Consider the following 14,973-nt stretch of genomic DNA (forward strand, 5'->3'; position numbering starts at 1 on the left):
AAGTGGTTGAGTGTAATTCAAGTAATTAAATCCATTAGGATTTTCCACTAATGTTGTGCTTATATAAAACTAAAACACACTCAAATGGAATACTGGAGAGAATTCTGAACATTTATTCATATACTCTTACCCACACTTGTGCAAGACTTACAAAATTACGTGTATAACCTATGCTCACTACATAAAAATTAGAGAATATAAGACAGATAAACCTCTATAGTTTTAATCTCCCACATGTGTATTTATATATGCTTTATGTAAAAGATTTTCACCTAATACATAAAGAATGTTTTTCCTGTAATATGGATAGGTGTTGCAAGGTAAATGCCAGCAGGGACCAGACAAGGCAGTTAGTTTCAATGAACGGGAAGGACTAGGCATCGGAAGCAACAGAAACAGGGAGTGACGGGGATGAAGTGAAGAAATCGCAACTCTTATAATAAGCAGCCAATACTCTAGCTAGAGACTGTGGTACCCTTGTGGGTGAGAGAGCCAAATCTGCTAGATACTTCCCTTCTTAAAGGAAACCAGAAATCCATATCCTAATGCAAATCTTTTCAAATATGTGAGACTAACCAAATGAAAAAACAAAAACCTAATTCTAGGTCTAGGCCTACATCTAGACCTAACACCTTCATTTACAACCATGATGCACATGTTGGTTTTTGTTGGCTAAATTGTATAAATGTGTCCAAAAACCCATGTTGGCCCTTTAAAGAGGTCTTAAATCCTCTTATCATAAGGATTATCTGATGAACATTTGAAGGAACATTCTGCTGGTAATTAATTATTTAGAGATTTTTTTAAAAATACATATACATACATGTATAAAACCATTCATTAAAATACTTCTCATTCACATTAAATAACCTCAATGCAAAGTACATATATCAGACAATCAGAAACCAGTATTAACAGGTTAGTATTTCTGGGAAACTACACAGATAACATACATACTTGTCAACTTTCTTGAAGTTTTTATATTTGCAAAAAACTGAGGAGTCAGCTTCTTATTCAACCTAACAATTAGGTTCATCATTTTCAGACTGTACATATATGTTGTTTATATACACTTATTATAAACATCTTTCTAGGCCAATACAGATACCTACCATAGCCACCGTTTGATTATTTAATGCATGCTCTTTGGGGAAAAAAAAACTTTAAAGAAATACAAAAATTAGAATGTTTAAGTCTTCCATAATCTTTCCTTGTACCCACAATCATTTTCCCATGCAAATATAAAAATGAGGTAGAAATAAATTCCTACAAATTTGACAGATCACATTAAATGAGTATAAAAACTGTGTTGTCCACATTTCCCACTGCATTTGTCTATCTTTTAAAAAACTGAGATGTAAGTGACAATATATCAGTTTTAGGTATACGTGATTCAATATTTATTCATATTAAAAGAGGATCACCATAGCAAGTCTATTCCACATCCATTACCATATAGAGCAACAAGAGTTGTTTTCCTTGTGATGAGAACTTTTAAGATCGCCTCTTTTAGCAAGTTTCAAAGGTCTACTATAGTATTATTATCTATAGTAATCATGCTGTACCTTACACATCCTCAGAACTTCATTATAATTGCAAGTTTGTACCTTTTGATCTCCTTCATCCATTTCACCCACCTCATCCATACTGCCACCCCCACTCTGCCACTGACAACCACCAAACTGTTCTCTGTATCTATGAGCTCATTTTTCTTCATAAAGATGCCAAATAAAAGGGAGATCATATGGTAGGTCTTTCTGACTTATTTCACTTAGCCCAGTGCTCTCAAGGGCGATCCATGTCACAAATGGCAAGACTTACCTTTTTTTTGTTTTTGTTTTTAATTTTTTTTTTTTTAATTTATTTATGATAGTCACAGAGAGAGAGAGAGGCGCAGAGACACAGGCAGAGGGAGAAGCAGGCTCCATGCATCGGGAGCCCGATGTGGGATTCGATCCCGGGTCTCCAGGATTGCGCCCTGGGCCAAAGGCAGGCAGGCGCCAAACCGCTGCGCCACCCAGGGATCCGACTTACCTTTTTTTATGACTGAATAGTATTTGTGGGTGTGGGTGTGTGTGCGCACAAACACACACACACACACACACACACACACACATATTTTCTTGACCCAATGATGGACGTATCTTGGGTACTGTAAAAAACCTGCAATGACTATGTGAGTGCTTATCTTATTAAACTAGTTTCTGGGGATCCCTGGGTGGCTCAGTGGTTTGGCGCCTGCCTTTGGCTCAGGCTGGGATCCTGGAGAACGGGGACCGAGTCCCACATTGGGCTCCCTGCATGGAGCCTGCTTCTCCCTCTGCCTCTCTGTCTTTCATGAATAAATAAATAAAATCTTTTAAAAATAAATAAATAAAAAATAAATAGTTTCTTCCTATGGTGCGCTTCGGGTTTTTAAATGTGGTCAAATTAACCACCCTTTTCTAATATGGTTTGGTTTTATTTTCTGGATGTTTCCTCATCTACTTTTATGTTGAGACAATGGTGAGCTAGGTTGGACAATTAAGCCCTTTCTTTCAAGAAAACTATCTTTTATTTTACAATTCTATTGAACATATCTTCATGTTTTAAACAGACTGTGAATGCCCGGGTTTGATTCTTGGTTCTGCCATTCACTAACAGTATAACTATGGCAAGTTAGGCAACCTCTGTATGCCTCAGTTCCTTACTGGTAAAATGGGGCAAGAGTACCTAATATTAGGTTTACTGGATCTCTCAAATCTTTTTTTCTATATATCTATCCTCTCTCTACCAATTTTTTTCATCATGTAAGCTCTACAGCCCAATGTGGGGCTTAAACTCATGACCCTGAGGATCAAGAGTTGCATACTCAAATGACTCAGCCAGCCACTCCATGTTCTGTACCTTTTTAAATAAAGCTGTTTTAATTCTTGTGTGTTTTTTTTAATTGCCAATCTGGTTTTAAACTCAATTCTTCCAGTTTGTTTTCGATTCTCTGCTGTCTTTTTGCTTTCCTTCCCTTTTGTGTAATTTTTTTCTTTTAAACGTTTCCTTTTTCTATAATTAATTTCTCTTGGAGCTTTAATTATCCACACAAAGACCACAGGATGAATCCTTTATGATCCTTATTTATCTCTATATAACAGGGAGCAGTTCCTTCAGGGTGTGTTATTTGTTCAAGAGGGTAGGTGGAAACACCTTAGAGTGGTTTCTCTAGCAGCCACACCTTGACCTTCACCTTTAAGTAGAGGGCTCCAGATGGTTGGTTAAATCTGTTCAACCTTCCAACTGCTTGGGTAAAAAGGGAATGCTCTGGAGAAGCCTCAATTAAAATGTTCTAGTGTACAGCTGTGTGGTTACTTTAGCAATGCATATATTATTGTGAATATTTCTGTGCAATTCTATAGTACTTAAAATTAAATTTTTAGAAACATAACTGGATTCAAGGGAATGAAAAAACCATTTAAATTCTCACCACCACGAACAAAAAAATAACAAAAAAATAAAATAAAATAAATTCTCACCAACAGTGTATTCCAGAGCCACGTTGCTATACAGTCATTAATAGCCATTTTAACCTTTAGAGACCCCCAAAAGGTCATGCTGATTTTACTTTTCTTTCATTTTCTTTTCCCATTTTTCTTTCCATGTTTCATCTTTTTCCCCAAGGTACATATTAAGGAAATTAGCACCTTTAATTTTGAAAATATTTTCCTTGGTTTGCTCATTAATTATGTTATGGAATCTTCTGTAGTCGTTTTCTTCTTCAAAACTTTGAGGTAATATCTAATTTTTTTTTTAAGATTTATATATTTCATTGAGAGAGAGAGAGAGAGACTGAGAGGCAGAGACACAGGCAGAGGGAGAAGCAGGCTCCACGCAGGAAGCCCAACGTGGGACTCGACCCTGGGTCTCCAGAACCACACCCTAGGCTGCAGGCGGCGCCAAACCGCGGCGCCAAACCACTGCGCCACCAGGGCTGCCCGAGGTAATATCTTATTTAAAGGCATTTCTCATTTCATTTTATATTTTCTTCAATACATTTTGTGTACTCCTTTAAATTTTTTGTTTAAAACTTCTGATTCTTTTACAGTCAACTTGCATATGGGATAAGGCAGGGATCTCATTCTACAAAATGCCAGATTTAGTATAGGCTAAAGGTCAACATATATGTAGGGTTATTCAGTTCCACTAATATTTGTTCCTACCTACCATAGTGCTTTTCCTCTAACATAAGACCACAATTTAATATCTGTAGCCTTTAGACTTGGCTCAAATTTCTAAGGAACTTCAGAAAGTTCTATCATACCCAAATATCTCAGTTTTGCCCACTTGTCTCTATACCTTCCTTATTGTCCTGGTTTGGACCATCAGCACTGAATCAGTCTCAATTCTAGTCCTGACTTTGTTTCTGAACATTTGCTCTCCTACCTACTGAAAAAACAGCTGCCCTTCCTATGCCAGTGGGTCTCCATGCTTACTCTTCCCCTGCCAGAAACACTTTTGCTCTTCTCAATTCTTCTGACATCATGGCCCAATGAGAACATGTATCCAGCATACTGCACTTAATAAATAGGGCTGCTAAAGGCCAGTGGCAATCAGGAGTTCACCACATTACTACTTCAAGGCCTGAGGCAGATGAAATTTCTTAGCCCACCTAAAATCCTGACCTATGACTTGACACCTGCTGGCGCAGATGGCACTATCTAACCTATGGCAGTCAGTTTTCCCTGACTCATGAAATACAGGCTTATCTGTATTTATTTAAATAGCCTATGTTCTTCCTCACCACTGTGTACCTAACTCCTCATTTCACTGTTTGAAACCTCGTAATGAGCCAGTGAATAAATAAGGGAATGTATAATAATGCTGGCTATATGGTTAATTCATGAGGTTGAGAAGGCTCTTACCTGTCAAGATGAATTTTAAACAGTTCTAAGAAATAAATAGTTCTTAGCCTTCAAACATACTGAGTCAAGAAGATGTGACAATGTCAAATAACATGGTATTTATTGCAAGTTTAGGATGTGGAGCTGGTGGAGCCCTTGAATTTGCCTGGCCTACATCTAGGATGGCTACCAAATGCAAGTCACTGTAAACTTCTGAGCTATCATTTTCTACATGCCACTTTGAGAGAAGAGTATCTTGGGCTTCTAAAAATGATGCCAGATTATCAAAACTTAAATACTTATTGTATGTCTAGAAATCTTAAATATACTCTTCAGTTACTGCTTTTACCAGAAGATGAATTCGTTTCCTTGCAAAGGCAAAAAAGGGTCATTCAGAAACTCTAGAATAAGTACATGAGCTAATGCAAATTAATGACTTTGGTTAGAAACCATTTTATTACCAATTTCTCCCCAAAATAACTAATAAAAAGCACTTACTGGAAGTCATTCCTGGTTGTGGCTGCCCCATATTGGGCCCTGGATTCATAGAAACTGGCACCATGCCTGCAGCACTGGGTAGCATGTTTTGTTTCTGTAGTCTAGTCCTTCGTTTTTCTTCTAGTTCTTTCTGGATCTTATAGATCTTCTCAGCTAGCAGGTGGTAGTATTCCGCCTTTTTGAAGGTTGGAAATGAAGAAGAAAAAAGAGGAACTACTATTAGGTAACAAAATATGAATGAAGAATAGATAGATATTAGCTTCATTTAAAGATGTAAGCAGAAACCCAAAGGGGGGAAATCTAATCTATTTTATTTTTTTAAGTTTTAATTTTAGTTAACATACAGTCTAATATTAGTTTTAGGTGCATAATACAATGACTCAATACTTCATATATCACCTGGTGCTCATCATGACAAGTGCACTCCTGAATCCCCATCACCTGTTTCCTTCCACCTCCCCTTCTGATAACTACCATCTAATCTACTTTCTTAGATCATTCCAGATGGGAGTTCATGTTTGAAAACATCATGTGAAAAGCAACTTTATTATGAACCTAATGAAGCATGGCCTCTCAAGAGTAGGTTTATAACATACGTGCAATTTACAGCACATGGAATGAATATGCTTTATTTATAGAAAGTGCCATTTTAGATTACAAAGTTCAAATGATGTAGAGAAAACTGGAATACTACTTGAGATGAACATACTAAGCAGCTGATTCACCATTTTCCAGTGAAAATAGCAAAGAGCTGCTAACAGCTCAACCACTTTTTAAGTTGACAGAAGGACAACCCAGATAAAGGGCCACACAAGTGCACTGTATTATTAAGAGGAAAAATGTAAGATTCTTGATGACATACACTTTAAGAAAACTGCTCTGTTATCTTGACTGTGCACAGTGAGAATAAGACAGGATAGCTAAAGGGTATCTCTAAAGTACACTATTATTTGTTATATTACAAAGAAGAGTAAACAACTAGAACAGGTCCATTTCTGACTTTATATAGAAAAACAGACGCTCACTCGATTATTTGCAGATTCATACATGTCCCCTTCCACTTTCCGGGCGTATGCAACTAAGTTTTCCATCCGTCTGTCTTTTAAAGCAGCAGGATCCGGAGTAGGAAATATGGCTTGAACACTAGGAAAAGAAAATTCTACCAATATAATACCATGTCAACTTTTCATTCTCATCACAGAAATATACAGCAGTTTAAACTTCTTCCTGATTAGTATTTTCTTATTTTTATAAAATGTGCACATTACAAGTAAAATAAAAAGGGGTATGTGCTCAAATATTAAATAACACTGCCCCAAATATAATAGTATCTGTGGTAAACAAAAGTTTTCCCCAATCAGAAGAAATGACATATTAAAAATCCCCTGTGGTCTCTGTCACTCTAACAAGGAGCAAAAGAATTATACCGTGCTATTTGCATAAAGGATGCAAGGAAACCTGACCTCTGTTAATAGTGTCAAGTACCAACTGTTTAACTGTTTTCGGAAACTTCTACTCTCCTCACTATTCAGCTTAATGAAATAAAACCTAATAGGGGCACCTGGGTGGGTAAGTCAACTTAAGCACTTGACTCTGGATTTCAGCTCACGCTCTGAGCATGGAGGGTGCTGAATGAGTGCCTCTCCTCTCCTCTCTCTCTCAAATAAATACATACATAAATAAATAAAACAAACCTAATAATCACTGCAAAATCTTACAGGATCAAAATGTGAAGTGGAAAGGGCAGAAATACACAATGATTCTGTCACATTCAAGGTCTTTTTACTTTCCTTCTTTCTTTTTTTTTTAAAGATTTTATTTATTTATTCATAGAGACACAGAGAGAGAGAGAGAGACACAGGCAGAGGGAGAAGCAGGCTCCATGCAGAGAGCCTGACGTGGGACTTGATCCAGGGTCCCCAGGATCACACCCTGGGCTGCAGGCAGCACTAAACCGCTGCACCACCAAGGCTGCCCAAGGTCTTTTTACTTTCTAACAATTCTCTACAAATCCTAAAGATCTGACAAATATATTTCCAGCCACTAATTTTATTATTTGGGTATCTCATGTTCATTTGTGTAGGACTTGGAAAACGCATATGAAAAAGAAATAAATGGAAGTTTAGAATATTTGAACTGGTAAAAAAAAAAATCTGCAAGCATATAATACACTTTTAATGTCAAGTCAGATGATCAAAAAAAATCTATTGTCTATTGTTATAAGGTAACCGTTGTTAAACAATTTGAATATCATAAAAATAAGTTTGTTTTGGTTGTTCCCTTTTAATTCATTTTATTAAAATCTTAGTTTTATTAAACTTTATAAAATGTTATTACATTTATTAAATTTAATGTTATTAAAAATTAGTTCTCTCCTAGTTGTCAAATTCCACTTCTAGTGACATCATTTTGAATTCCTAAATGAAATTCAAATATAATTTGAAGGCTAATGTAAGATATAAATAAATTTAGATAAAATTTTGATAAGCCACATGGTTCTAAACCAATAAAAAACATGGATGCGGGCAGCCCCGGTGGCGCAGTGGTTTGGCGCCGCCTGCAGCCTGGGGTGTGATCCTGGAGACTCAGGATCGAGTCCCACATGGGGCTCCCTGCATGGAGCCTGCTTCTCCCTCTGTCTGTGTCTCTGCCCCTCTCTCTCTGTGTCTATGAATAAAAAAATAAAATCTTAAAAAAAACAAAAACAAAAACAAAACATGGATGCAATGAAGGAAACCTTTCTGTTAAGTGGAAGAGAAATGAAAAAAAAAAAAAGACTGCTTTCTGAGAAAAAAATGCTGGGCATCATTCAAAGTCCAAGCTCTGTAATGAGCAAGGTCCAAGCTCTACTTTTATGATACTGGGTACATTTTATTGCTCTTTATGCTTTTCCCTTCTTTCATCTGACAAGACATCTTTAAAGAAGTGAGGGTGAATGAGTGGCATATATCAACTCTGCAACAAACAGGGCAATCTCACAAACCACCGACAATGCACTTTTGGAGGGCCAGAATACCACAGAGTGGCCCCACTCAACAACTTAAGAGTTTTATTTGGAATAAAAGAAAACAATGTTACCACTACCATATTCTGATGCACTGAGACCTGATTTTTCTTATTGTAAAATTTGAGTTTTGCAAAGGCAGTAACATTAAGATGAACAATTTTTAGCTAATATATTGAAAACCGCCACCAAGTAGAATAGTTTATACACCATGAAAGCTGAAAGACTCCTACAAATGATGGTGGAAAAGCTGGAAAGCAAAGAACAGGAAGCAAGAAAGCCACATAAACATATAAGCATTAGCAGCAACAGCCAGGCTACAGAAAAATCAATAATACTCCTCTTATAGTTAAGTGCCTGGTAGATTGGAAGCATGTTGACATGGTAACTCTTTATGACTAAGACATGCCCACAATCTTACAGTTTATGAACAAGATGATTTCGAAGATCCTGAGTAATATCTTCATGCCATTGTTTCCGAATTCCAGTATTGGATGGTTGAGCTGCTGTTGGCATAGGACCCAGGGAGGCCACACTGGCATTTTCACTCATCATTGGGCTTCAAAACGGAATTGTTAAATAGTTTTAGTGAAGAAGGTAGAAGAAAGAAGATCTTAGTTAAAGTAGAGCTGACAGTGATGACTACAATGGATCCAACACACTATGACAAGTCTATTTACATAAAGAAATCTGGGAGAAAGTGTGTATGTGTTTGCACTTGTGTAAAGCAGAGTTAAGCCACAACACTTCATCCTCTGGAGGAGAGGATGAAAGTCTTGGGTTTAGAACACTTAAGTGTTATGTTGTAGGACTAAACTGTTACTTTGACACAACTTATCCCAGGAAATCCACCTCATGGATTAATTCTTACCTCTGGGATAGAGCAAACTCATTTTTTTAAGCAGCTGCATACTTGCAACTTCTTACAATATCCCGGGAAGATAAGGGTTACCCCCAGGTAAATGATACAATGTCAAATTAAGATCATAGAAAGCTAAAAACATGGACTCAAATATAGTATTTGCCTTCATTCATCAAGGACAGCTTGAAATGAGGGGAAAAAAAATTCTAACCAGTATTTAAAACATTATACAGGACACACACCAAGAAAAAACTTACTTTTGAGAATTTATGGCTGAATGCAACATTGAGTCAGACAGAAGATTTGATGTCTGAACCCCTACACCTCCATTTACTCCCATAGGACTAGCACCTAGGTCAAAGCAAACAAAAAAAGGGAATATTTTAAATACCAATAGCAAAAAGAACAAATGAACAAATGAACGAAAAGTTATAAAAGTACTAGAACATACCACAAGAAAATTCTGTCTTTTCGAAGACCCAAAACCCAGAAGCCATAAGGACAACATTTAAAAACTGGAGTAGTAAATAAAATAATCACCATGAACAAAGAGTTAAAAGTCAAAACAGGGGAAAAGGGATCCCTGGGTGGCGCAGCGGTTTAGTGCCTGCCTTTGGCCCAGGGCGCGATCCTGGAGACCCGGGATCGAATCCCACGTCAGGCTCCCGGTGCATGGAGCCTGCTTCTCCCTCTGCCTGTGTCTCTACCTCTCTCTCTCTCTCTGTGACTATCATAAATAAAAAATTAAAAAAAAAAAAAAAAACAGGGGAAAATAATTACTAGGGCTATATGGCAAATTAAAAAAACAAACAAGTACACTCTTTGACTTAGTATTTCCACTTCTGATATTTCCTTCTCATAGGTGTACACATAAATGTATGGACATTAAATACAATGGTGTTAAAAAGAACAAAAAACTAGAACCAAAAATGTTTAGGTAACATAACTATATATGCATTATTTTCATAAGCACGATTTATATAAGGACATAAGGAACCTAAGTGTGGGAAAAAAAAAAAAAAAAATGGAACCTAAGTGTGATAATCCCTGGATAGGGGGAATGAAAAGATGGTGTTTTGGTTAAACATTTGAATACTCCTTCAAACTGGCCTGAATAGTTCTTTGTGCATACATTATCTTTTCAATTAGCAATTTTAATGAATACTCTCTTTCTTTAAAAATAAAAATATCTGACAGCAATATTCACACTAAACCAGATTAGATTTTCATGTGGTTAAAAACAAAACTTTTTATTTCTTCATGAGACACACAGAGAGAGAGGTGACATAAGCAGAGGGAGAAGCAGGCTACCTGTGGGGAGCCCAATGAGGAACTGATTCCAGGACTGATCCCAGGACTCCCGCATCACACCCTGAGCCAAAGGCAGACACTCAACCACTGAGCCACCCAGGTGTCCCCAAAGAAACATTTTACACACACAATTCTATTAATATACCTCAAGATATTTTAGTTAAAAACTAGAAAACAAAACTTCCCCCTATAATGGAAATAATTGGCTAGATCTGTAAACATTTAATGAAGAAAATGCTGTTTCCTTCATGGTCTTTCCTAAATACTTAGGCAGAAATCTGCCTTTTAAAATGATGTAGAATGCAGAAATCTGACAACATCAACCCAGCTCTGAAATGCAATTGCTGGAAGTAGTCTTTCAAAACTGAATTGTAATGTTCCTAATTCTGTATTTGTCAATTTAAAAACCCATATGTAAATACTCCTTTTTAGAGAAATTAAGTACTCATAACATTTGCTTTACTGATGGCAACAGCATGAAGAGGTAAAAGAAAAAGTGAGGACACTCCACCAGTATGCTTACTGCATTCTGATGGCACACAAAAGCATAGCAAAACATTCTCTACGAAGTCCCCAGGTCCATTTAATATTCAGCACTGAATCCAAGTAATGGCTCAATCATAACTTCGGAAGGAATACCCTTACACAGGCTAATATTTAACATCCTAAGAGGGGGTTAAAAACAACAATAACGGGGATCCCTGGGTGGCGCAGCGGTTTGGCGCCTGCCTTTGGCCCAGGGCACGATCCTGGAGACCCGGGATCGAATCCCACGTCGGGCTCCCAGTGCATGGAGCCTGCTTCTCCCTCTGCCTGTGTCTCTGCCTCTCTCTCTCTCTCTGTGTGACTATCATAAATAAATAAAAATTTAAAAAAAATAATAATAAAATAAAATAAAATAAAATGCTTTCCTAAAATCCTCTTAAAGACTATGGAGAGTGGGGATGCCTGGGTGGCTCAGTGGTTGAGCTTCTATCTTCGGCTCAGGTCGTGATCCTGGGGTCCTGGGACTGAGTCCCACAGGCTCTGCAGAGAACCTGCTTCTCCCTCTGCCCATGTCTCTGCCTCTCTGTGTGTCTCTCATGAATAAATAAAACAAACAAACAAACAAACAAACAAACAAAAAATGTGGAGAGGGGCGCCTGTACGGCTCAGTTGGTTAAGTGTCTGACTCTTGATCTGGGCTCAGGTCATGATTTCAGGTCATCAGTCCCCATGGTGGGTGTGGAGCCTGCTTGAGATTCTCTCCTTCTCTCTCTCTCAAGAAAGAAAAAGAAAAAGTAAAGACTAGAGAAAATTACACACCCCAGTCAGGGAGACTCCACTTTGAGATGCATTTCTTAAGTTTTAAGAAACTCATAAAAAGAAAATGAAAGGGGGCACCGCACCCTTCAACATAGACACACAGTACTAATTACATTTAAAAGGGCTTTGGGGGCAGCCCGGGTGGCTCAGCGGTTTAGCACCTCCTCCAGCCCAGGGTGTAATCCTGGAGATCTGGGATCGAGTCCCACGTCAGGCTCCCTGCATGGAGCCTGCTTCTCCCTCTGCCTCTGTCTGTGCCTCTCTCTCTGTGTTTCTCATGAATAATAATAAAAATCTTTCAAAATTAATTAGATAGATAGATAGATAGATAGGCAGGCAGGCTTTGGTATAAAAGAAATAACACTACTTCATATGTTTGCTTGAACCTAATGAATAGAAATCATGAAGATTTGGGCGCCTGGTGGCTCAGTTGGTTAAGTGACTGCAGGCGGCTCAGGTCTGATCCCAGGAACCTGGAGGAGTTCTGCATCAGGCGCCCTGCTTAGCGAGGAGTCTGCTTTTCCCCTCTGCCTCTGCCCCTCCCCTGGCTTATGTTCTCTCTTGCTCACTCTCTCAAATAAATAAAATCTTAAAAAAAAAACAACAACACAAAACTATAAGGATGTAACATGTCAAAAAGAAGAGTATATGTTTTTATACTACTTTTTAAGATGGGACTGAACACAACAAAAAAAAAATGAGGCATTCTAGAATTTTTGGCTTAGGGTGATTATTACTAATAAGGCACTATTAACTGAACTAACAAGTAGATGGAAACTTGATTAATCTTTAATCCTAAAATAAAGAGACTGAGAAAAGGGAAAAAAAATCTCGAAAAGCTACCTTTCAAATGAGTTTGTGGCTATACACAAACATACATACACACGATACAAGAGGAGAGGAAAAGAACAAAAATAGGAATTAAAGACAGAAATTTGAAAAATAACGAGAAATAGCAACTACAAAAATGAAAATCCAGGCCAGGTAGAAGTAGACAACTGCACTGGGTGGAGAAGCTAAATCTCGAGGAAGACTCTGGATACCACTTTGGATGTCATGGGAAGAGAGAAGAAAAACAGCAATCTTAAGTTTAAAAAAAAAAAAAAAAAAGGTGAAGGGGGAAAATGAAGTTCCCATTATCTCGATTTCTGACCCTATTTCACAAGAGTTTGAAAACTAACCTGAAAAGGCAGGATTAGCTCTTCATCCCAGTTTCTGGTCTAGTTTTTAAAACTCACTCAAGAATTATTTAACAAGTTAGCACTGCTTGTCAAGGAATGATGTACATTTCTTTAAGAACAAAAATTAACAAGATTACATTTTTGTAATAGTAGTGTGCCCAATTTTGTTTCCTCATTTAGAATCAAACAATAATGGGCAGAAACTAAAGCCTACTTCAACAATATTAACCAAAGGCTGACAATGGATTTCACAGGAAAAAGCACGATGGATTATTCAGAACCAACTGTTTTCTTTTTTTTTTTTCTTTAAAAATTTATCAGAGAGAGTGTGTGTGTGTGCACACAAGTGGGAGGGGCAGAGGAAGGAGGAGAAAATATCTCAAGCAGACTCTGCACTGAGCACAGAGCCTGACACAGGGCTTGATCTTGATCCCAAAACCCTGAGATCATGACCTGAGCTGAAACCAAAAGTTGGACACTTAAAATGACTGCACCACCTAGGTGCCCCCAGACTGTTTTCTAGTTACAGAACTCATAACCAAGGAGAATTTTGGAATAAACGGGCAAAGTATTAAAAGTCACTGACTCACCAGTGGACTTACTTATTTAACTATTTAAACAAAATGGCTTATAGATGTTCAACTGCTTGTCAGTAAAGAGCGATAATCTAAATGCAAATTTCCTTTACTTCACCACAATTAGAGAAAAAATATGCCCCAAATTAGGATATTGGAACACTGCTCACTCTTCCCTTCTTCAGTCATATCATAGGAAGAGGTTAAGTAAACATGTATGTTCAATAAGCGATTTCAAAAGGCACGCTACTTCTGCAAGAATATGGATATCTCTATTAACAATAGCCACTCTCATTTCTATACATTTCAAATCAAAACACAACAACCTCTCTCTTTTTTTTGTTTTTGAAGATTTTTGTTTGAGAGAGAGAAACAGAGTGACAGGGCACCCCGGGTGGCTCGGCGGTTTAGTGCTGCCTTCAGACCAGAGCCTGATCCTGGAGACCTAGGATCAAGTCCCATGTCAGGCTCTCTGCATGGAGCCTGCTTCTCCCTCTGCCTGTGTCTCTGCCTCTCTGTTTCTCATGAGTAAATAAAATATTAAAAAAAAGAGAAGAAAAGAAACAGAGCAACAGATAGTGAGAGAGAGCATGAGCAGAGAGAGGGAGAAGCAGGCTCCCCACTAAGCAGGGAGCCCGACATGGGGCTCAATTCCAGGATCCTGGGATTATGACCTGAGCCAAACAGATGCTTAACTGACTGACCCATCCAGGCACCTCCACAACAATTTCTTTGTGTAGTTTAAAATAACAAAAAAGAAAATTGGAAACCTAAATGTCCCTGTGTAAAAGATTGTTCTTTTTGCATGTTTTTTTTAATTTTTTTAATTTTTTATTTTTTTTTATGATAGAGAGAGAGAGAGAGAGAGAGAGAGGCAAAGACATAGGCTGAGGGAGAAGCAGGCTCCATGCACCGGGAGCCCGATGTGGGATTCGATCCCGGGTCTCCAGGATCGCGCCCTGGGCCAAAGGCAGGCGCCAAACCGCTGCGCCACACAATCTGGATCCACAATCCACAATCTGGATCCCAAGATTGTTCTATACAATAAATTAATCTTCAATCGTTAATCACAATTGGGTATATAAAGTGAAAGATGTTCTAGTTAAGAAATAGTTTGTTGTAGAGTAACACTTAAGATCCCACTTCTAGAAATACAAATTCACATATACATAGAAGGATTAAAGACGTAAGTCACTAGCAGTTGCCCCTGGTATACTGATTATGATAAGGCTTTTATACTATAATTTTTAAACATTACTTCGAGAATTAATCACGTAACAAAAAAAATTGAGGAGACACAGAGAGAGACACACATAGGCTAAAATAAACTAAGGAGGTAACTCCGCATATTACATGTTATATATAC

At 37.8% G+C, this 14,973-nt stretch overlaps 1 protein-coding gene across 3 annotated transcripts in view; it reads right to left on the reverse strand.

Annotated features, from left to right (window-relative positions):
- The window catches only part of EP300 (E1A binding protein p300), an 89,762-nt gene that overhangs the window by 31,161 nt on the left and 43,628 nt on the right, over nucleotides 1-14,973 (reverse strand). For all 3 annotated transcript variants that reach the window (XM_035696521.2, XM_035696520.2, XM_025458798.3), the window contains exons 7-10: nucleotides 9,493-9,586; nucleotides 8,795-8,932; nucleotides 6,395-6,512; nucleotides 5,370-5,544 (exon numbers count right to left, since the gene is read on the reverse strand). In XM_035696521.2, the coding sequence (XP_035552414.1) occupies nucleotides 5,370-5,544; nucleotides 6,395-6,512; nucleotides 8,795-8,932; nucleotides 9,493-9,586 (525 nt within the window). The remainder of the gene's footprint in view (nucleotides 1-5,369; nucleotides 5,545-6,394; nucleotides 6,513-8,794; nucleotides 8,933-9,492; nucleotides 9,587-14,973) is intronic.

This window comes from Canis lupus, chromosome 10 (genome assembly GCF_003254725.2).
Source record: "Canis lupus dingo isolate Sandy chromosome 10, ASM325472v2, whole genome shotgun sequence".
Classification (NCBI taxonomy): domain Eukaryota; kingdom Metazoa; phylum Chordata; class Mammalia; order Carnivora; family Canidae; genus Canis; species Canis lupus.